General features: G+C 39.2%; 1 protein-coding gene and 1 long non-coding RNA gene across 2 annotated transcripts in view; one reads left to right on the top strand and one right to left on the bottom strand.

Moving 5' to 3' along the window:
* Exoc4 (exocyst complex component 4) overlaps positions 1-24,729 on the top strand; it is an 817,398-nt gene that overhangs the window by 694,198 nt on the left and 98,471 nt on the right. Inside the window, exon 14 of the mRNA XM_060380213.1 lies at positions 19-197. Coding sequence (XP_060236196.1) covers positions 19-197 — 179 coding nt within the window. The remainder of the gene's footprint in view (positions 1-18; positions 198-24,729) is intronic.
* LOC132653097 (uncharacterized) overlaps positions 13,497-24,729 on the bottom strand; it is a 103,239-nt gene continuing 92,006 nt past the window's right edge. Inside the window, exons 3-7 of the long non-coding RNA XR_009590765.1 lie at positions 21,777-21,860; positions 20,990-21,085; positions 19,914-20,017; positions 19,496-19,605; positions 13,497-13,795 (exon numbers count right to left, since the gene is read on the bottom strand). This is a non-coding gene — a long non-coding RNA (uncharacterized LOC132653097). The remainder of the gene's footprint in view (positions 13,796-19,495; positions 19,606-19,913; positions 20,018-20,989; positions 21,086-21,776; positions 21,861-24,729) is intronic.

Here is a 24,729-nt window from a genome sequence, read left to right as displayed (position 1 = left end):
TGTTCTGTTTGTTTTCAGGACAGCCTTTGGCAAGGAGTCTGAAGTTCTGATTGGAAACCTTGGTGACAAGCTCATTCCTCCACAAGACATTCTCCGTGATGTCAGTGACCTCAAAGCCTTGGCCAACATGCACGAAAGCCTGGAATGGCTAGCAGGCCGAATGAAGTCGGCTTTCTCCAACCTGTCTACATCCCAAAGTAAGTGCCTAGGAGGGTGGCAACTCCCAGATGATTGCAGAGAAGCCAGAAAAGGCTTATATCACAGGCTTCATAACAAATCCTAAAACACTGTACCCTGTAAGATAGAAATACTGACTCTCAAGAACAGAAAGCAATACCTTTTGTCTTCCTTCCAGCAACGTCTCTTAGGGCCTGAGTGCATGGCTACATTCTTTCTCTAACTAGATAAAAGCTAATAAAAAAAAGTACCTAAAAAGAGAATAATAGAAGTGATTGAAATAGAAAAAAATGTAATAAGGATGACAATTATTAAGAGAAAAAGAGAAAGCTGAGAGATAACAGATTTTTAAGATACTAAGAATTAGGGGATGAAATGAAAATGAGAACCCTTTTTATATCAAGGACCAGTGCTTCAAAGAAGAATAATTAGAACGCTGTAAAGCACATAAACTTTGATTACTACAGATTAAATGTGTTTTATAAAGATTTATGTGTCTGTGTTTTCCTGCCTTTGTGTACATTTACTGTGTATGTAAATAGTACTTGTGGTGGCCAAAGAAGGTGTGGAGTTCCCTGGAACTGGCATTTTAAGTGGCTATGAGCCCCCCTGTAGGTGCTGGAAACAGAACCTGGCTCTTTAAGAGCAGCAAGTGCTGGGCCCTCACTCTGCGCACTAACAACTGCTTTTTAAGAAGCATGTATTCAAGAGTATGGATAATGTAGAATACAGATGGAGGAAGACTACTGTGGGTAAAGAAGAAAGCAGTTTAGATGTGTGAGTAGAGGGATGGAATCAGACTTAGGAAAAGCAAACTCAGGAAAAGAGCAGTGAGGACATTTTTGTTCTATTAGGGCTGGCAATCAGATGATTATTAGGAGGAAACTGCCCATGTTTATTGTGACTGTAAACTTTGGAGTCTGTTATTTATTATCAGTGTCCCTTGAGAAGTTGTTATTTTGTGAATAATCAAAATTGCAGCCTAGAAATGGAAAAGGAGTAGAGGAAATTCACAAAGATAAGTTGTTCCTTGAAACACAGGCCCATAGCCATAGTGAGATCTCATGAAGGCTCATTGCTTATGCCCTCTAGTGCTGACCATATCCCCATCCTCACAGCTGGTGCAGAACAGGAGGGCTTAGGGGATGATAGAAGAATGTGCTGGTAGGAATCACAGCATGTGCTTTGACTTTTTTTAATATTAGTACTTTCTACTTAGACTTTATTTAAAATATTTTTGCCTAATTTTGAAATGTCACATGTTCATTCACAGACTTCTGCACAAATAGAAAATGTGCCAGTTAGGGGTAGTTAAGGCATGGTATTACATTTGAAAAGTCTGCATAAAGAGCTGTCTGTGAAAGGCCACTCCAGCATTACAATTCCATAATCACAGTTCTGTCATAGCAGCCACTGAAATCATTCCCTTTTTCTCCCAGATCCACTCTGTTCTTCCTCTCTCTCTAAAAAGTCAGAGCTAATTCTTTCTTTGATAACTGAAAACAGCTCTGAAAAGGGACCAGGTGCCTGTTTTCTTGTTTTCTTTTGGCTCCTGTGAATGCAAGTATATTTCTCAGTGATGCTTAGAAGGGATCTGCTAGTTTGGTGACATATAGACATATATATGTAGGGTACAGCTATGTATATATCATCTCTAACATTACCTCTAACATTTTGCAGTAATTTTTTGTTTTGAGTGCACAGCATGCCAGATTTATAGTCTGTCCATTCTCAAAAGTGTTTCACAAGACAAAATATTCTGTAACCTCTAAAACTAGCCACTGAGTAATTCAGACCGGCTAAGCCAACTGTTTTCTAAAGGAGAAAGAAGCTCTCTGAGTTACACTTAACTTTGTAATTGCTCAATTTAGCTGTTGTGTTCATGTCACTGAGAGTACCCAGTGGAGATGATGTCTAATTCATGTCTTTAATCATCTCTGTTATTCTGACAAAGATATCTTCTACTATGCCCATTAGTGCTGTGTCTCGTATACTCAGTTCCGTTTTATAATACAAGTTGCACCCTCTCAGTTCCTTTCAGAGTGATTATTCCACCCAGTGAGTGATTTAACTAACTGTCAGCATTTTTAAAATCCGTTCAAAACCCAAGTGAACTGTAATCACTACTTCTGATGTCTTTGCTAAAACAAAGCCCCAAGCAAACCTGGTATATCTTGCTAACAGCCAGCCCACTTCACCCTCGCTTGCCAGCTCTGTGATTTCCCAGAGAGATTCACATTGATGTTTGTCATTTGAACAAAGCAGATTCTGTTAATGGCTTACTTTGATTGTTCTGTGTCAGTGTGACTCTACAACAGTAATAAAGGGCAGCTCTTTATTATTGTTTTGAAAAGTGGAGCAAAAGATTACAACATCTTGAGTACATCCAAACCAAGAGACTAGATAGCAGGAAGATGATGCCTCGCAAGATGGGAGAAAAAAAATAAGGCTTATTTCTTGTTCCACATACTAGTAACTATTTGCTGGGGTATATGTCACATTGCATTAAACTCACATTACAGCTGTAATGGACTAGAGACAGCTGGTAGAAAGTCATTTTCATAGTAAGCATCTCTTCAGTCAAGGACAGCAGGATCTTCACCCACCTGAAACATGTCATGGCCTCCTGAAGAAAGTATCACCTATTGGTGGCAAAGTATGGTTGGTCACATTGTTTAGGAGATCAGAGTGGATGGCATTCCAAGGGTAATTTTTTTCTATCTCCTTTAATATATTCTTGTCACTCTATCTCCTTTATATGCAAAAGGATTTCCTCTTTTCTAGATGCCAACTGCAGAAAACATTGCTTTTTCTTTGTCCTCTACAGTCCACAGTTGCTGTTCCATCTCCTGCAGGCATTCTCCCCTCAACCTTTACTATTCTTAAGACTCTTAAGACTCTCCCAGTTGGAGACTAGAAAGACAACTCACCAACTCAGAGAGCTAGCTCACTGCTCTGGCAGAGGACCTGCATTTGTTCCCCAGAACCCAGATCAGGCATCTCACATTTATCTGCTTGTAACTCCAGCTCCAGGGCATCCTACGTCCTCTTCTGTACCCTGTGTGTGTGCGTGTGTTGTGTGCCTGCACATAGGAATGTGGCACAGCATATGTATAAAGGTCAGAGGACAGCTTGCAGGAGTCAGGTTTTTCTACCATGTGAGTACAGGTGATCCACCACAGGTCATCAGGTTTGTCAACAAACAAATTGAGCAAGGCCCACTGAGCATGGAGTATTCATGGTTGACATTTGTTTGTATTTTCCACCACTGACCACTCTTTTACCCAGTTTCTAGTGATCACCATTCTACTCTAAACTTCTGTAAGATCAACCTCCTTGAATCTACATATGTGTGAGATGCATGGTGTTTTCTTTCAGTGCCTGGCCTATTTCACTTGGTGTAATGATCTCCAACATCAGCCACAGGGTTGCAAATAACTAGATTTCATTCATTCTTTCTTTTAAATGTCTAAATAGTGGTTTGTTTGTTTTTTTTGGTTTTTTGTTTGTTTGTTTGTTTGTTTGTTTGTTTTTGTTTTTGTTTTTTGTATGTGATGTTTTCTTGTCCATTGATCAGTTGATGGATATTTAGGATATTCTGTGAGCATGGGTGTGCAGATGTCTCTTTAACTTAGTAACTTCATTGTGTCTATGCTTGTACCCAGGAGAGGGATTGTCAAGTTATATTCTAGTTCTAGTTTTAATTTCATGAAGATCTTCCATGCTATTTTTCAAAAGTTTTAATTTACAATCCTATCAGTAGTTTACAAGACTTCCCTTCCCCTTTTCCACTTATTTATCAGTATTTGTTATCTTTCTTGCTTTTGATAACAACCCACTTTTCTGAGACTGAGGCAGATCTAACTGCTGTTTTAATTTGCATTGCCTTGATGACTTGTGGTTTTGAACTTTTTTCATATGCCTGTTAGCCACTGGTGTGTTTTCTTTAAGAAATATCCATTTAGGTATGTTGTGCACTTCGGTTTTTATTGACCTTTTAAAAATGTCTCATGCATTCTATCTATTAACCCTTTAGTAGATGTGTAGCTTGTGTCATTTCATAGGTTGTGTGCTCACTATATTGATTATTTGCTTTGCAGAAGCTTTTTTTTTTTTTTAGTTTGAGTTCAATGCACTCACACCTGCTTGTCTGTTTTTGCCTTGGTTTCCTGTGCTCTGGGGTCTTATCCAAAAGTCCTTGTCCATACTAATGTTCTGAGGAATTCCTTCTATTTTCTTCTGACAGTTCTGTCTCTTCCTTTCAGCTAAGTCTATAGTCTTTTTAGAGTTTGCTTTGGGGACTGATGGGAGATGAGTGTTTAACGTCAGTCTTCTGTGTTCAGCTGTCCATTTTCCCCACACCATTTGTTGAAAAGCTGTCCTTTCTACAGTGTGCTTATCATTGTTGTTGAAAACTCAGCTAATTGTGAATGCATGAGTTTATTTCTCACTCTCCCTATGGAAATGTTGGTTTTAAAGAGTAGAATACAAAGAACTAAAGAAGACTCCAGGCCCTGTTCTGCCCAGGCTGCTTTCTCATAGAGACCCTGAATCCCATCTTGGATTTTGTTTAAATCTCTAGGACTAAGGTTCTAGAACTCCCTCAGCTATGTACTGCACTGTGTTACTTCAGCAAAATTACTAGTTACTTAATATTTTTCCATTAAGACTTTATGCCTAGTCCTTATTCTTATGTTATGTTCTACTCAAAAATTTAACAGACATATTTTCTCTTTAAAATGTATCTAAAGGACTGTAAATGTAGCTCATTAGGTAGAATATATGCCAAGCATGCACAAAAACCAGATTCAATCCCCAGCACCAAATAAAACAGGGATTATAACACTAGCCTAGACTCCCAAAATTCAGGTGGTAGAGGTAGAAGGGTCAGAAGTTCAAGGTCATCCTCAGTTGGTTAGTTTTGATTATCATTCTCTTCTCATGCCTCAACAAATTTCTATGCCTTAAGTACATAGAATTATTGCATATATATATTTTTAAAGTTTATCTGAGTTGTAATCAATATTGATGTGTTGCTCGTTGTTTTGTGTTACAAACATTCTCTTATTGAGCTACTCTAACTATGCTATGCAATATATTCTAGATATTTCATTACGCCACACTAGCCACTAGCCTGTATGACTATGTAAATTAAGTTACCATGTCATTTCCTCTTTCTACCACTTCACTTCATCATGGGTTCCTTCAGTTGAGCATTGCAGTGGCTTATCATCCCACCCACTGAAGAACCTTCCTAACAATAACAGTCTATATACTCTTCCCTTGTCTAAATGGTTTTCTCAAAACCTGGATAACTCTTTGAACTGTTCATCCACAAATACATATACATCCCTAAATCACAGCTCCATGTTTTGGGCCCTGCATTTTCTAAACGTTTTTTCTGTTGATGTTTATAGATGCTAAAAGGGAAGGGGTAAGTGATCACATAATCTTAGGAAACACGGTGAAAACACCGTGAGTATGACTTTCTACTCTGAATCTGTGACAGTTTCTAATGTGTTGACCAGGCTGCAACAGCAGTTGAGTTTATCAGACATAATACTCATGGGAATCTTCCCACTGGAAGATGATCACGGGCCTTCTTTCATGAACCAGCTTCTCAGCCTCACAGTTCAGTTCTATATTGCTATGCTCTGCTTAGCAGCTTCTGCTTCTCCCATTATTGTCAAGCAAAGATGTCCCACTGTTACAGGGACTTAATTTTTTATTCATGACAAATTTGTACACCCCCAGGTGAATTCTGTTGTAATTAATTATTTCACTATTAGTTGCTTTTGTTTGTTTGCTTGCTTGCTTGCTTGCTTGTTTATGTTGGAGTCAGCCAATATAAGATTTTTCTCAAGATATAAGTTGCTCTACTGATTCTTTTTCATTTTTCACATTTATCTCACAGTCACCAAGAAGTCTGAGCATACAACATGTCATGGTGGGAGATCCATCATGGGGCTCCTAAGTCAACCTTTATTAAAGTAAAAATTAAAAATAAGTTTCATATATTTTTGGACTCCAGTTTCAAAGACAGTACAGAGAACCCCCCATACATTCCCATCCCATTCCCAGATGCCCTTTTTTTCTTTTTTTATTATTATTATTATTAATTACACTTTATTCATTTTGTATCCCCCCATAAGCTCCTCCCTCCTCCCCTCCCGATCCCACCCTATCTCCCCTTTCTGCATGCATGCTCCTCCCCACGTCCACTGATGGGGAGGTCCTCCTCTCCTTCCTTCTGATCTTAGTCTATCAGATCACATCAGGAATGGCTGCATTGTCTTCTTCTGTGGCCTGGTAAGGCTGCTTCCCCCTTAGGGGGAGGTGATCAAAGAACAGGCCAATCAGTTTATGTCAGAGGCAGTCCCTCTTCCCATCACTATGTAAGCCACTTGGACACTACACTGCCATGGGCTACATCTGTGCAGGGGTTCTAGGTTATCTCCATGAATAGTCCTTGGTTGGAGTATGAGTCTTTGGGAAGTTCCCTGTGTTCAAATTTTCTTGTTCTGTTGCTCTCCTTGTAGAATTCCTGTCCTCTCCAGCTCTTGCTATTTCCCACTTCTTACCTAAAATTCCATTCACTCTGCCCGCCAGTTGGCCATCAGGCTCAGCATCTGTTTTGATAAGCCTCCACAGGGCAGAGGCTTTCAGATGCCCTCTGTGGCAGGTTCCTAGGTTGTTTCCTGTTTTCTTCTTCTTCTGATGTCCATCCTCTTTGACTTTCAGGATGGGGATTGAACATTTTAGTTAGGGTCCTCTCTTTTGCTTAGTTTGTTTAGATGTACCGATTTTAGTGGGTTTATCCTATGTTGTATGTTTATATGAGTGAGTATATACCGTGTGTGTCTTTTTGCTTCTGAGACAACTCACTCAGGATGATCCTTTCCAGGTGCCACCATTTACCTGCAAATTTCATGATTTCCTTATTTTTCATTGCTGAGTAATACTCCATTGTATAGATGTACCACAATTTCTGCATCCATTCTTCAGTTGAGGGGCACCAGATGCCCTTTTTTGTTAACATCTTCCATTAAGATAGACTGTTCATCTTGACTAAAGAGCCAGTATTGATACATTGCTGTTAACTAAAGTCTGTAGGTTATGCTTCCTTTGTTTTGGTCTAGGAGCCTTTCCAGGATATCACAGCACATTTAGCAACCATGTCTCCTTTGACTGCTGGTTTCCTAGGCTTTCCTCGTAAATTTTCATTGTTTACAATTATTATTTGAGAATTTCATACACTTATGTAGTGCGTTTTGATCAAATCTCCCCTACTTCCTCCCCCGTTTTCCCTGTTTTGTTTTTTGATATATGCTATCTTTTACTCACATCAGAGGCCTTAGAGTACATACTTTCCAGCTCTTGTTGACCTTGTTAAGGGAATGGTGTTGGCTGGGTGTTTATGCCCTTCAGTGTGAGTCTGTCTAATGTCTTCTTGATCAGTCTGGGCATGTGGATTTTAGAAAGGAAAACTACCTGATATAGTGCCGTTCTCTTTCTATGAATTGTTCATGTTATCGCCATAACTTATCATTGATATTGTTTTCAAATTGATTTCCATCCTCAAATTCATTTACTCTTTTATAGATAGTTCCTTCTGAATTCCAGATCAACTCTCTACTTTCCCATCACAGAGTGGCTTTGCATGTTTAATCTTTTTAGTGACCTTTAGATATACATATGTATATATTTATGAATATATGTAATGACTATATCTATTATAAACCAAATGTTTAGTGAAATTCAATACTTTCAAAACTGGCTATCCAGTTCAAATAAAGATGTGATTGATGCAGATTATAACCGGTGATTCTGAAAGGCTCTATTATGGGAGGAACTGGTATTTGTGCTTAGAGCATTTTATTGGGGCCTCACTACCACCTAGATGCCATGTGTATTAACAGCATTCGATGGACTCATGCAACTCTATGATTTCAAGGAAAACCATATTGGGATCTCTTCGCTAAGATAGACATTTTAATGCACTATCATGTGAGTTTAATGTGTGCTATTGAATTAAAATCTACTTCCAAACAAACATTGTGGGGTAGCACTTCTCACACTTGACTGTACATAAGCTATAATCAGTAAGAAAGCCAGGCCCCATCCCAGAGGTAATCAATGCCAGGGATAAGGTGTTCCTGAGAATTGTGCTGTACCCCAAGCCAGTCCAGTTAAGCTAAGAACTACAGTTGTCCAGAGACAGCTAACAACCTCAGCTTATATTAGAATTGCATCTGCTTTTAAATAGCCAATAGTCCAGGTTGAGAACCACTGACCTAGAGGTCCTTAACATTTCTTCCTCCATTTCTATAGCTCCATGTATATCAGAAATCTTTTGCAGGAGGTTTGCTGGTTCTATTCTTAAAAGCATGTTTGCAGGCAGGAGCACCAGCCACAGGGATGAGATACTTGCATGAGTAACAAGAGTTGGCACAGTGACTCTCTTTGAGTTATCAGTTATTAGCCTGAGTGTTACCCAAAATGGGTAAAAATTAAAAATTAAAGTGTTCTTTTTATACTTCTGAAGGTATTAAATGAGAACAGGAAGGTTTCTCATAACACAAAAGGCTACAGCTGCCAAACCTATTGAATAAATATAGAATCAGGTACCAGCCAGTTGTATCATTGAAAATGTAGATAGATCTTCTACCCCCACTTCCTCTTCTTCCATACGACTCCCTGTGCTCTGCCCAAAATTTGACTGTGAGTCTCAACATCTGCTTCGATCCTCTGTTGGGTGGAGCCTTTCAGAGGACCCTCTATAGTAGACTCCCATCCTGTTCTATCTCTTCTACCACTTCTGGTGTCTATCCTGTTTGCCATTCTGAAGGTGATTTAAGCATCCTCCCTAGGATCCTTCCTAGTGTTTAGCTTCTTTAGGTCTGTAGATTTGAGTATGGCTGTCATATATTATACAGCTAATATCCTCTTATAAGTGAGTGTACTCCATGCGTATCATTCTGTTTTTGGGTTATCTCACTCAGGATAATCTTTTCTAGTTCCATTCATTTGATTGCAAATTCCATGATTTCCTTGTTTGTAATAGCTGAGGACATGGAGGAGACAGGAGCCCCACAAGGAGATCAACAAATCTGAAAAATCTGAGGCCGGGGGTCCTGTAGAGATGACATACCAACCAAGGACCATTCATGGAAAGGACATAGTTACACTGTTTAGATGTAGCCCAGAGACAGCCCAGTCTCCATGTGGGTTCCCCAGTAAAAGGAGCAGGGGCTGCCTCTATCGTGAACTCGGCTGCCTGCTCTTTGATCACTTGCCACTGGCAATGCAGCCTTGCCAGGCCAGAGAGGAAGAGGATCCAGGCAGTCCTGGTGAGACTTGATAAGCTAGGGTCAGATGGCAAAAGAGGAGAACTCCCCCTTTTAGTGAACTAGGGGAAGGGAATAGAGAGAAAGAAGGGAAGAGATTGGGGCTGGGAGGAGTTGAGGGTTAAGGCTTCAATTGGGATATAGAATGAATTAATTGTAAAAAGAAATGAATGGATGAATGAATGAATACATGAAAAAGGAAATGTAGATAGAAATGGTGTAGGTGGCCAACCACACCTGTATGCCTGCATGTGTGGCATACAAGGACCTGTTCATTTGTTGCCTACTATATGCTTCAACACTTTCTGAAGCGGAATTTGGGTTCTTTCATGCAAGATCTCACCATGTTGTTCTTTTTGTGCCCTGGTGGTGAACAAAAATGAGATGCAAATCTCCTAGCTGTTCTGCTGTGGCACAAGTGAGAATGAAGGAGTCCCATGGGATATTGTCCCATTTCAGCTTTGCTTTTGTTTAGCCATTAAGGCAGCATTCCCTTGTCCTAATTGCATCTGATTCTTTTTAATTAGAGCTCTCTGTGTGGCGATTCCTTTCCTGCTTCAGTATTTACAAGTTTCAAATATTTGTACATGGTTATCGGACATCCTGCCTCAGTCTGCCTGAGCCTGCCCCTGTGTGCTGTCTCTTTAATCATCTTTCTGTACTTAGGTTTTCTAGTCCCTTCATCATTTTCTGGTGTTAGTAGCTATCATTTCCACAAATGAATTCATTTTTGTCTTCATTCCTATCGTTCTTCTTTTATTGGTGAGACTTTTCAAAGTCGTTGTTTAATTTCATGGCCATGCTGTTTACTAAGAAACTTAAATTGCCACTGATGACATAATTCCTTCATGAGTTTCCCACCTACTGACCATCACTGAACCTGTTTGGGGCATCTCTAATCAGCATTGCTTATACTTCTGTATAAGCCTTTCTTTCATTGAAAAAGCATCAAATGCACTGCCATGTCATACCCAACTTCACAACTAATCATGTTTTGTTGAGAGAAAATGACCAACTGAAAATTTTTGCTCATTTTTTTTTTGCTCATTAATTGTCCTGTGTCTGTTTTTATAAACTCATTGAAACTTATAACAAGAAAAGAATAGTATGAATGCTGCTGTTGGACTCTGAAGACACTGACTATCAATATTAGGAATGGAAAAGACGCTTTCCCGGGGTGTCATAAGGAATACCAACCTCCTGGCTTGCTGTCTTCATCTCACTGATATGTGCTATGACTGTGGACTAATCTCAAGCCTCAGGGGTACCCTGGGAGCTCCCTTTTTGTTTTGTTCCTTTTTGTTTTGAGCAATTCTAAATGCTGGTGCATAAGGGCTCTCCCTTTTTGAGACATTCCTATTATGAGTGGCTCCAAATTGTGTTTACCTTTGCCTCTCTCCACATAGCTTCTTTTTAGCTAATGCCTAGAATGTGTCCTGCTCTTCTTTGTCCTGAACACCGAAGGCTGTCACAGTCTGAAACTGTTTTATAATGTTCTTTGTCTTGCGCCAAGTCTTCTGCACTATAAGGAGGCAGTTATCAATTGCAGAGCTAGAGGAGCACAGTGCTGTGGGCGTTCCAGTGAAATTACCAAGTTCTAAGTATCTGCTCATAAAGAATTATGTGGCTATTTCTTTGAAAGTGCCAACATTTGTATCCATAAGGGAAATATTTTATTAAAATATGATAATATCATGGATGCTTAAGTGTGGTGGCTGGGAGCTTCCAGCTGAATGATTGTGTCTGCAAACAAAACTATAAAATGGAAGCAGGAAGAATAAATATTAATGAAAATCTCTGGCAAAGATAGGAGGCAGAATTTGAGAAATAAAAGAGTTCTAAAATGGTATGCTTAAATTGCAGGGCCAGCCTAGGGAGAGGGTGTGATTCTCTGGGGCTGAGCTGGCACCCTGCAGAATGCTGAGGAGGGATGACTACTGTGGTAGCACAGCTTAAACAGAAAGCCTAAAGGGACCAATTTGACTTCCAGTAGTCCATGTTACGGTGAGAAACAATCAAAGACGGGACCTGGAGGCACTCATTGTACTGTTAAATCTTGGTTACTGTCAGTGACTTAGGTGCTTTAAAACTTGAGAGAAGCCCAAGAACCAGTGAGTATTCGTGACTTAGTGAGCTCCACTGGAGACAGGTATGCCTTTTAATGTTTTCACCTTTGACACCAAGTTTGGCTGTGCTAGAAAATGTACTAGATGAAGAGAGAAGAATCTTGACAGGGAACTCCAGAAGTAGAGGGGGGTGTAAATTGGCTGGTTTCATGCAAGAAATCTCCGTCACTGGGTAGATTGAATTTAGAAAAATATTCTGAATTCAAACAGGATATGTTTCTGGAAGCTTATGTGTTCATCAGTAGTTCACACAGAGACCTTTTCTAGACTGCCAGAGGGGTGTGTATATGAATGTGTATGTATGTAGCAGCCCTAAAGGACAGCATAATAACATTGACGGCACTCCACAGTTAGATTACAGTTCATAGGTTCAAGAACCTTTATAGATAGTAATTCTTTTTTTTTTTTGCTTTATTAATGTTTACTTTTTACAATTTATTTATTTTATATCCCGATTGTAGCCCCTTCCCTCATTTCCACCTAGTCCCACCCTCCCCCCTTTTTCTCCCCTATTCCCTTCCTCCAGTCCACTAAAAGGGAGGTCCTCCTCCCTTGCTATCTGACCGTAGCTTATCAAGTCTCATCAGGACTGGCTGGATCCTCCTCCCCCGTGGCCTGACAGTAGATATTAATTCTTAACTGCACATCCTTACCTCAAGCTGTATTTGACAGACCAGCCTTTATTCTTTTAGTTTAACAAAGTATGATCATGGAGCACAGCAATGTGGCCATTTGCCCAAGGTCAAAAGGAAAAAAATGGTGACAACATCTATACTAAAGCTGTTTTCAAAGTGTAACAGGATGTTCTGTGATAAGGGGACCTCAGAACCCAGGCTAGCCTGCCTCTGTTTCCCTTATAAACACACAGGACCGATCTTAAAATGCCTCCATAAATACAGCAACAAGGTAAAGGCTGCACTGGATCTGTGGCTTGATGGTGTCACAAGCACTAAAGAGTAGGAGGAAGCAATCTTGATATCTCTGTGCTAGCTTTTAAGCTGGAGCACTGTGCCTGGACCTGCCCCCAGAGGATCTGTTTTAAAAGACTTTGTCATGTATTCAAGGAAAGTTCCTTTTATTATCTTAAATCCAACAGTATGGTACATATTATAAATTATGCAGAAAAATGTAAAAGACCTCCATGTTCATATGAGGAAAAGGAAGATGTCAGGTGTGAATCCTACGGCACTGTGTTGCTTGTTAATTGTGATTAATTCTGGGCACTAATGTCTTTAAACTCTGGTTGTTGAATTCTGAGTGGATTTGACTGAGATTTTACCTAACAACTTAATTCAATTTTCATGAAAAAAAGAAAAGAATAATGGGGACTTTTCTCTAAGGCTGATGAAAAACCCAAGTACTTCATAGAAATCCAGACTATCTGATCTGATCCTTGAGAAAAGCAAAACCTTGCAAATGTCAGAAAGATGCTATATGCCAGAAAGCCCCTTTGGACAAATTCATCTAAAGAGGGTGCTATTTGTAGGTGACTTTTCTAGCAAGTCTGTCAAAAGCTTCTCCTGCAGATAAAAATTCAATAACCTTTCACTGTGGATGTGCCACAATTATCACTCATTTAAAAACAGTCGCTCTAATAGAGCATTTTATCACACTGGACAGTCTCTGCATTGTTCATTATTTAGTGTTTGCTAAGCTGATGGCTCTTCCACTGCACTTTCCTTATCTCTGCTTCTTCAGAATTGGATTTTATATTTCTAAACCAGCCAGATATGACAAGTCATTTTCTTTCCTCTTGTCTAAAAAAAAAAATACGCAAACTTGATTTCTTTTTTCCAACAATCACCACTTAGAGATTAAAGTTATTGGAAGTGTCTGCATTAACCAGCGTTGGGACAGACAGTGAAAGACTGTTACATTTTAATTAGAGTTGGGGTTTTCCCCTTTTCTTTTTTATCCTCTTTATTTTCCAACGTGCACCTCTTTGGATCCCCACATCCCTCCCTTGCTGCTAAAACACACAGTGTATGGTGGGTAAAGATGAGGGTGTTGCACAGTCTGGTGTGCAGAGAAGACAAGGCAAGGGAAGGATTATCAGAATTTCTGTATTACAGAGCCTCAGTGTGGTGGTAAGCAATGTAAGTGGATCTCTCTGTAAACACAGACTGTCTCCAGATGAGGACATTCCTGAAAGGAAGATGATGAAATCATTAGCCTGACAACCAGGAGATGCCAGTTCAAACAACATCTCCATCTTCTCCATGTATATAGCTCATTACAAAGAACAGTAACTGTCTTCATTCTGAGAAAATATGCCATCTATGGTTCTAGAAGGGTTATTTTCTTTTTTTTTTCCACATTACTGTAGATGTTAGGTTTATTATTTTTTTCTTTATTAATTACACTTTATTCACTTTGTATTCCGCCCCCCCCGTGGTTCCCTCCCTCCTCCCGTCCCAATCCCTCCCTTCCTCCACCCTCTGCATGCATGCCCCTCCCCAAGTCCACTGATAGGGGAGGTCTTCTTTTCCTTCCTTCTGATCCTAGTCAATTAGGTCTCATCAGGAGTAGCTGCATTGTCTTCTTCTGTGGCCTGGTAATGCTGCTTCCCCCTCAGGGGAGGTAATTAAAGAGCAGGCCAATCAGTTCATGTCAGAGACAGTCACTGTTCCTATTACAATGGAACCCACTTGGATACTGAACTGCCATGGGCTACATCTGTGCAGGGGTTTTAGCTTATCTCCATGCATAGTCCTTGGTTGGAATAGCAGTCTCAGGAAAAGTCCTCTGCTCAGATTTTTTGGTTCTGTTGCTCTCCTTGTGGAGTTCCTGTCCTCTCCAGATCTTACTATTTCCCACTTCTTTCATAATATTCCCTGCACTCTGCCCAAAGGTTGCCCATAAGACTCAGTATCTACATTGATAGTCTGCAGGGCAGAGCTTTTCAAAGGTCCTCTGTGTCAGGCTCCTGACTTGTTCCCTCCTTTCTCCTTCTGATGTCATCCTATTTGCCTTTCTGGATAGCAAGTGAGCATTTTAGCAAGAGTCCTCCCTCTTGATTAGTTTCTTTAGATGTACAGATTTTAGTAGGTTTATCTTATATTATATGTCTATATGAGTGAGTATATACTGTGTGCATCTTTCTGCTTCTGGGATAGCTCACTCAGGATGATCTTTTCCAGATCCCACCATTTACCTGCAAATTTCATGATTTCCTTGGTTTTTTTTTTTTTTTGTTTTTTTTTTTTTTTTTTTTTTTTATTGCTGAGTAATATTCCATTGTGTAGATATACCACAATTTGTGCATCCATTCCTCCACTGAGGGGCATCTGGGCTTTTTCCAGCTTCTGGCTATTACAAATAAGGCTGCTACAAACATGGTTGAGCAAATGTCCTTATTGTGTACTTGAGCCTCTTTTGAGTTTATGCCTAGGAGTGGTATAGCTGGATCTTGAGGAAGCGCTATTCCTAGTTGTCTGAGAAAGTGTCAGATTGCTTTCCAGAGTGGTTGTACAAGTTTACATTCCCACCAGCAGTGGAGGAGGGTTCCCCTTTCTCCACAACCTCTCCAGCATGTGTTGTCTCTTGAGTTTTTGATCTTAGCCGCTCTGATGGGTGTAAGGTGAAATCTTAGGGTCGTTTTGATTTGCATTTCCCTGATGGCTAATGAGGTTGAGCATTTCTTTAAGTGTTTCTCTGCCATTCGATATTCCTCTGCAGAGAATTCTCTGTTTAGCTCTGTTCCCCATTTAGAAGGGTTATTTTCAAAGCAGCCATATATGTTACCTGACCCTCAGCCAGACCTAAAACACATACTTTTATGTGTTTGTCTTTTATTCAGAATTTTGTCGTGGGCTCTTTCTATTGAAGCCAAATCCCTTCTTTTTCTACTGAGAACCCCTTAGTACAGTGGGTACTGAGAACCCCTTAGAACAGTGCGTCAGAATAAAATGGCATCTCTTCCTCAACTGGGAGCTATCTCTTGGGCCTGCTCAGGGTCTATTCATTGCAAAATTGTCTCTCACATTTATTAGAGTAAAATAAAATTAAGTTTGATGGCAGGTATATCCATACAGTGAAATCATATTTAAGAAAAACTGAGAAAATCCACATTTTAATTTCAAGTTTTATGTGTTTTATGAACAAGATAAAAATGACTTTTCACTCTCCCCTCATACACTGATAATAAGAACTTTGGGAATAGGCTTTATAATAAAAATATTTGCTCAAACTATATTCAGAGGCAGGAGGAGCATAGAGTTTCCTTCAACCCAGCTTCCAGCAGGAAGTTCATCAGCATTTGGTTAAAGGCACCACAAGCCCAATTAACGCATTCGCTCAGGCCAACAGCCTTTTACATTTTCATGAAAATCTTGGAAATGTGCTGGAGAAATGGCCCCCAGGAGAGTTCTGCATATGTCGCTGTCAGCCTCTCTGGAAAGCAGAGCATGGGTCACCCACAGACAGATGGCTGCCACAAGTGTCACCATGGCCAGAACCACCTCTTCCCAACTGCTCTCACTTGCACAAAATCTTAAGCACCGTGCTGTGACCCAGAGCATTGACCCAGCCCTACCCATGGAATAGTGGGAGCCGACTCAGCACCTAATTTTGTACTTCTTTGCCTGACTTGCATTTTGATACCAGCATAGCCCAACAGATGAACTGGGCAAAGTCTTTAACATTGCTAAAAGTGTCATTTATATTTTAAAGCCCTGGTAGGATTGCTTAGAGGATCTAGTCAACTAATGTATGCACAACACCTGTTCCAGTGTCTAGCAAACAGTGAACTCAGTGAACAGTAATGTCTGGCTTCTCCTTCTTCCTATTGAAGTTTTTTTCCTCCAGAGACCATTTTAGTTCTGATGTTCCCACAGCACTACCAATGTTTGCCTACAGTGTCTTGATGAGAAGTGCGCCAGTCTGTGTCCTGTTTTTGTGTCTCTTATCCTCCCCTGTTGATGGCTAAGCCATTCTGCTTGCTGACTTGACTTCACTGTCAAGGGATCTCTGATGTATTGCATTTGAAATTAGATTTTGAGCCCTTAACTTTAACAACTTTACAAATCCATGTAGCTTGGGAACTCAGGCATGGGGAAGGTTGTATTTATTCATAACCTTGATAGTAAACCCTACTTCTTGTAACTTCAGTCTATAAGACCATATGGAACTGAAGGAACTGCTGTATTATTGTAACAAGAAAATAATAGGCCATCTATTTCCAGAGCCTCTGGTTGTTCTAGATCTCTGAGCCTTTAACATCAAAGGGTTCTGTCTACATCAGAGTAGGCTTATATAATCACTGTCCTTAAAGTATGCCCATACTTCACCTGGATCTGGCTCACAAGAGTGACAGGTGATTCAGCTGCCTGCTGACCCCATTCTTTGCTGCCTATGGGGTCATAAAACACTTGAGGTTTCAAGAGTTCAGATTCTGCTCTTCTAGGAACATTGCCTAGGAATGGAACTTACTCTTCTTTTATTACTGTTTCAGCCATTTTCATGGGCAGTTCGTGGTCACTAAGTACATTCACAAATTGTACAATCTGTACAAACATCATTATCATCTAGCTGCAGAACTTTTCTCTCTTTTGAAAACTGAAAGCCTAGGTATCTATTAAATTATTCCTTCCTTATTCCTTCTTTTCCCAGTCCCTAGTAACCAGCATTCTAGAAATGTGACTGGCTTTGGAACTCCCTACAAGTGGAAGTATATAGGATTTTCTTCGGTGACTGATTCATTCCTTTTCCATGAGACTTAAAGATCCATCCATATCTAGTATGTGTCAGAATGTCTTTCTTTTGGAGGCTAAATACTATTCTATTGTATGGATATGCCATCTTTTGTTTTTCCATTTATCCACCAATGGACAGTAAGGTTGCTTACACCTTTTGGCTCTTGTCACTGCTGCTTTGAACATGAGTATGTAAACATCCAATTTCTGCTTTGAATTCTTTTGGGTATATACACAGAAATAGAACTATAGAATTTAGTATTTTGAGACCAGATGTACTTCATATATTTTTTATTTACTACTTACTTCCCAGATCCCTCATTGTGTGATATCTTCTGAAGAAAGCTTAGTTTTTATTATATATGAAAAATAATAGTATTTATATGTTCCCAGAGCAATCTGTTCCACACAGTTTTCCTGGCTACAGGGTAAATTACGTCATTTATAAGTAGTGGAGTTCACATAGGCACACATTCAACTAACATCAGGGGTTGTGTCTACCTTCAAATGAATAATTATTCCTTGTCTCCTCTTATAAGAAAAATTAAAATAATAATTCCTGAATAATGTCTTATTTTTTCAATTCTAAGAAATTCAATATTTATAATTAAACTATAAGCTTCCTTTTTTATTATCAGGAATTTCTGTACACCCTAAAAATATGTGAACCAACACATTGGGCCATAAGAAGAAGATTATTTATTTATATATGCTTTTAAAAACTAAAATGAAAATTATATTACTGGTTTTAATATTAGAAATGGCATAGGGTCTTCATTCAGGCCATATCTCAAGTTCTATTAATGAAGTATCTTGAGAGGAAAAATAAAAATAAAAATTCCACAATGGTAGGCTAACCATGACATCCTTTGCCTGTGGTTGTTGTTGATGGTGTTTTCTTCTTCAGCATTGTGGAAAAATATCTAGTGAACTAGATTTCTTGATTTTCTATTGGATATTTAGTTGTGTATTTGGTTGGTTGGTTGGTTGGTTGGTTGGTTGGTTGGCTTTGAGAGTATAATACAATTACATCATTTTTCCCTTGCCCTCTTCCCTCCAAACCTTCCTCTATCCCCCTTCTTGTACTCCTTCAAGTCCATGCCCTCCTTCTCCACTAATTGTTATTGAATACATATATTCATTTTTATACATACATCTATTTACATATAACCTGTCAAGTCTATATAATGTGACTTGTTCCCTGTGGAGGACTACCTCACTGCTCCCAGCTCTCCTTAGTTGCCTTTAGTTCTTTATGCAGGCTTGTGGCCTTGTGTACTTTATCTGTCAAGTTTGGTATATTCATTAAGTATCATTCTTGTTAATCTTAGCATTCAGGTGATCATGTTTTGCTAGACTTTAAGTATGTAGCTTCTGAACTTACTAGGAAGCATACTCTCATTTCAGACTCCCTGATTGTCTAGCTCTTAGAATCTTTCTGCACCCTTTTTTGACAATGTTCCCTGACTTTCAGGTGCAGGACTATTTGTAGATATTGGATCTCTAGTTTTTACTAAGTAAACTTTCACAAAAATGAATTACACAGGAAATCATGGATTAAAGATCCAAGTAAGAACAATGAGAAAATACCAAGCCTGGAGGATTTTGCACTTAGTGGGGCTATTTGTAAGTTTGTTATGTATCTGACCTGTAATAACAGCCTAATCAGATATTTAAAAGTTGGCCAAGAACTTAAATGAGTCCAAAGCATTATCTGAAATGTGGATTTTTCTCTAAAATCCTTAATGTAAACCTTGCTTGCCCTAACTTTTTTCATGCCTTGAGCTATTGACTAGTGTAATGTAAAGCTCTCATGATTGGAAATATATTTAAGAATTGCATCTGTCCCATCTGTAATTTGTCTGAGACTGATTTCTTTTTAAGTTATATTAAGAGAGTATATTCATAACAAATAAATATGCATAAATTTTAAATGACTAAATGCATATATATTAGTGATTTGACTTCCAAAATCAGTTCTGTTACGATATATAGTGAAAGACCCTCAGAGCTGCTAAGGACTTGGGAAACAGCACTACCATACTTTTTTGTTAGTTAGTTAGTTTGTTTGTTAGTTTGTTTGTTTTCCTCAGAGAGGATCTCTCTACATAGCTCTAGCTGTCCTGGAGCTCACCATATAAACCAGGCTGACCTTGAACTCAGAGATCTTCTTGTCTCTTCCTCCTGAGTGCTGGGGTTAAAGGTGTCAAAGGCATGCTCCATCACACTCAGCACTGCCATTGCTTCTGATGGTCTCTTTGCCTGGGGATTTTATTACATGAGCTCTGTGAATCGTCTCAGAAAATATGACATAAGTAGAACAAAAATCCCAGTGAGTGAAAGAGTACAGAAAGCCATCAGGTAGGAAAGGATGGTTCCACAGAAAAGCAGAGGTAGTAAGCATCCTTCAGGCATGGAGGCACATCTGTCCACTTTAGTCACTGCAGTGAGGCATGGTCAAAAACAAGCCAAAAAAAAAAAAATATATATATATATATATATATATTATATTATATTATTGGAGTGTATGGAAACCCAAGATTTTGGTTGTTTGTGAAGCAAATATTTACCAGAGTTCAGTGAGCTCCTGGGCACTCTTCATCTCCAAAGGTCCTTAGACAATAGGTGCAGTTGGCACCTCAGCTGGTGTACCTCACCCAGGAAAAGCAGATCCCTGCAAAGTAAGAAACACTCAGGAAAATTCCATGAAGGCAAAAGTAGAAACTTGGATACTAAACCCAGGTTCTGGAAGTTTTCCTGTCAGTCAGTGTCAGCTATCAGGCCACTGAAGAGTCAGACAGGGAAAGACTATTTCCTAGTAGGAAACTGTAAAGAATTGTGACTCTGTATGTACCCCAGTAAGATATGAGAAAATCTGTTTCTTATTTATACTTAGTTAGTTAAACCCACATAGAGAATGTGATTTCTGTTCATTTCCTTATTTAAAAAAAATGCATTTTTGAACTGATTGTATAATACACTTGTGTTTTTTTCTCAATGTGAAGTTTGTGGAGAGTAAAATGGACAATTAAAATTATGCTTCTTTTTAGTATTTCTTTATGGTACTCTCAAAATAATTTTCATATACCTCATCTAGATGAAGTGTTTTCAACATGATATTATTTCCCTAAAGCCAAGGTTTTTTTCTATGCTTTTCTCATTAGATGTTAACTCATAGCATGTCTTATTGAAAGGATTGCTTATAAGGTTTTTTCCAGTTAGCTGTCTTTTAAATAATTTTATTTTAAGTGGCAGAATAATTTTATGTACTGTTAAAAGTCTGAGTGACCCTGAACAGATTGAGGTGGATGGGCTGAATACTAACAGGACAGTAGCACTATATATATATTCTAGACATTTTCAAATAAATATGCATTAACTTAAATCATCTACCATAACTTTCAAGTTCTTAATTTTGAATAATTGTAGTTTTTAGTCTTTAATTAATTCCTGATATAAAAACGTAACTTAAACTAAATTAGCATTTTTCTTATATGGGTCCCAAGAGTTCAAGATATTCTGGATTTTAGATTAGGATGTCAAGATTTCTAAATGTTAATGAGGTGTTTTCTGTGTCCTCTACTTGGATGACATATGATCCCGTGATTTCCTGTGTATGCTAAACCCCTACTAAGGCTTCACATACATCATGGAACAGCAGAAGTCTTATCAGGAGGATGTGCTGGCCTCAGCATAACTGCTAAAAGGCTGAGAAGGGCATCCACTCCATGTATTGGGCAAGCTGGGAAACAAGAATAGTAAAAGGTAGAGTTTTAGTTAGCATTAATTAAGGACCAATTAACCACATTGCAATCCGCTCAGTTTCCTGCTTTCTGGATAAACGTAAATGTGTGCCTCCTGCCAAGCGTGTCACTGTTGCAAGATTGTTCCTCTTATTTATTTTTCTCCCCAGCACTTCACATTCGCTAAGATTGCAAACCAATGGTCAGTCAGCAGGCAGGGCCAACCTGAGTGTGTTCCATGGGATCTACTAGCATTAATGTTGTTAACAAGGGCAGTATGAGTGCCAGTGTTTGCAACAAACAGCTTATGACATAACGATGGGAAAATGGAGGTAGTCAGCAAACGTTTCATCAGAACTGAACTCAGTTAACAAATGCTGCCAGGGAGAGCCTTCTGTGTGCTCTTTTGCTTCCATTTGCAGAATTGGCTCCAAATGAATCTTTTTCTGATTCTCTCAAAAATCTATCATTACTTTGTTCTCCTCATATATTAAGACTAACAATTACAGCATAGGAAGGCTCTTTTCTAGTTACCTACTTATCTCTGTCAAGACTTTCTCCTAGAATTAAATAGTATGATTTAATTAACCATACTTTAGTTATTTAACTTCATTATTTGATGCAATATATTTGATTATATTTCTGATTTTCCTTTAGGGCTTTTATGTATTGAAGGTGTTTCCCACTTACCTTCCACTTTGATTTGTCTTCACTTTCACACTTTTTTCTTTAGCACCAACTTTGGCGTGAATGTGCACTCAGTGAACATTATATCTGTAATATTACAGAAGTTCTTTAAAAAAAAAAAAAAGAAAACTCCAAGGTATTGGCAAAGCTCATTACATTGAAAGAAGAAATGAAGAGGAGGCTAAAAGAAGAAGACTTGTTTGAGCTTGGCTTTAGGAGATGCATACCTCAGATTCCCCACACACCCCGCCCCCATTTCACCTACATGTACCATTATTTGTATCCAAACCATAGGGTGGCACACAGGATGGTTTGGTTGATAAAGTGCTTGCTATGCAAGCATGAGGACCTGAGTTCAATTCTTAGTACCCAGGTAAAAAGCCAGGCATGGCATTGCAAGCCTGTAATTGCAGTGCTATGCAGGCAGAGACAGGGGTCGCTTAGCCTGACGGGTAGCCAGTGGTTGGCCAGTCAGTGAGCTCTGTGTTCACTGACTTTGTCTCAAAGCATAAGTTAGCTTTTGCATGTCTGCCCTCTAAAAGAAATGGTGAGCACATCTACCCTGTTGCTGGTGATGATGTCATCATTTGCTGGCACCAGAACCCAGCTACTTCAGCCTTCCAATGAGGATGTAAATGCTAGTGGCTCTCCAGGAGCCCCCATGCCTCCAGCACCAGATTAGGACTGTTGAAGTATCCAGCATCATGATCTGAGCAACAACCATGTTCTCTGCCTCTTCAGCATTCACATGGCCATAGATGCATTAGGCAGTGCAAATTGTGTAAGCCAATCTAAGTAACTCCTCTTTTCTACAACATGCTCACATGTTTTCTCTCTCTCTCTCTCTCTCTCTCTCTCTCTCTCTCTCTCTCTCAAGATTAGTCTCTAAAACTGATGAAGCAGAAATCCCATTGACTAAAAGGCAAAGATCATAACAAAAATTAGGCATCAGTTTATACTGATGACTGTCTAGACCTGCTTTTGTTCACTTATGGCCTAGCATCTGTGCGTATAACCTCAGGCAAGAGACTAAGAAAATGTAAACATCCGCCAAAGAAGACAGAGCAGCCAAAGACATTAATGTTAGTATTTCTCCATGAATGAGACCTGCAACAAGAACATGAAAAGTGACCTTGAGGGAGGAGGAAAGAGGGAACAGGATGTGACATGTGACATGGAGAAGAGTCAGCAGGAGGAGGATGGGGACCAGCGGGAGTGGACAGATGGGTAAGGAATGAATATGTGGAAGAGGCCCTGTAATGTATAATATGAATTGTGGAATATATATATATGCCATCTGAACCTATTATTTTGTGTGCTAATTTTTAAACTATTTTTACATTTATTTATCTGTATGTCTGCATGTGCATATGTATACATGTATCCTGCCACATATGTGGAGGTCCTGCTACCATGTGGGTTCTGGGGCGTAACCTAGGACATCATGGTTTAGTGGAAAGTGCCCCTTACCTACTGGAAAATCTCAGTACTCCTAGAAAGGTAATTTTAAAAATAAAGAGACCTGATAGGTCATCAACAAAGATGACGATAATCCAGTATCTCTACCTCCATAGACATAGAACTTTGCTTAGCCCCTCTTAGCTATGGGCAGACAACCAGGGACAGTAGATACTTGTAAAGACCTTGTAATATGAAGCAAGGAGACTGAATCCAAGAGGAAATGTGGAATATCCAGAAAGTGAGGAGAGGAGCTTGGAAAAATTATAATTAGATATAAGTAAAAACATCTTATCTATGGAACAAGATCAGTGGGCAGTATGATAAGAAGACACCCAGAATATAAGACACCTTAGAATAACATTTATGAAAGTGAAATGAAAATCTTTAAAATATTAGAAAAAAATAAAACTGGAAAAAAAAAACTAAGAAAATAGTACAAAAAAAGAAAAGACAAAGGACACTGATGAACAGCACAAAATCTTTGACAAGTGAGTGACAGGACCATAGAGAGGAAGAAGGCGCAAAAGCCATTCAAAAATGTGTGGAAATTTCTAAAATGGAAATTACAGCACTTCACATTAAAATGGCCAAAATACAAACAAACCTACAATTTCACCAATATAGTTATTTCAACATTGCACAATCCTCAAAATAAAGAGAAAATACCACATTGTGAAAAGAAAAATATTTCTTTAAAAGACCAAGAAACAGAAAAGCATAATAAAGATGACACAGGAAGCCAGGGGATAGAAAAATACCTTTAGGAATTTAAGAAAAACTATTTTCAACATAGAATTCTGCATCTCGTCATAGCAATTCAGTAGGTGAGAACATACAGATATTTTCAGACATACAGAGATATAACCTGTAAACTCAACGTTGAGCTATAGGAAAGAGAGGTTCTAGAACCCTCTCAGAGAGTGTTCCACAGAATGAAGACAAGCGAGGCCAGACTAACAGCACACCTGCCGGCCCAGGAAGAGCACAGCACACCGCAGGAAGGTACTGGCAGGGTCCCATGTGTGTGGATGTATTGAAAGGTGAGTTGTTCTACCTGGGAAAAGCCCAAGATTGGATGACCCCTCAGTACACAAATCAGTAATGAACAATTCAGTCATCAAAGATGCCTGTGCCCAAATCCTCAAAACCTAGGAATCTGGTAGGCAAAGAGGAATTAAAGTTGCTCATGAGCTCACGTTAAAATAAGAAGATTATCCCTAGATCATGTAACTGAGTCCAGTGTCCTTACTCTTGGGATGCCCCATGAGAGAGGTTCCACACTGCTGGCTTTGAAGATGAAGCAAGAGGCCATAGGATGCGTAATGTGACAAGGCAATGATGGGCATTTGCTGTAGGGGGGGCCTCTGGCACCTGCTTAGGACAGGAATTGCCATGTGGTATTTCAGATCAACAGTGCAGTATAAAGGTAATACACTAAGAACATAAACCTTGTCACAGCAGGAGGAGGAAGCGTAGGAGTAAATACTCTTGCCTC

This window comes from Meriones unguiculatus, chromosome 3, assembly GCF_030254825.1.
Source record: "Meriones unguiculatus strain TT.TT164.6M chromosome 3, Bangor_MerUng_6.1, whole genome shotgun sequence".
NCBI lineage: Eukaryota > Metazoa > Chordata > Mammalia > Rodentia > Muridae > Meriones > Meriones unguiculatus.
Note: the sequence above shows the minus strand (reverse complement) of the source record. Positions and strands in the feature narration are given on the sequence as shown.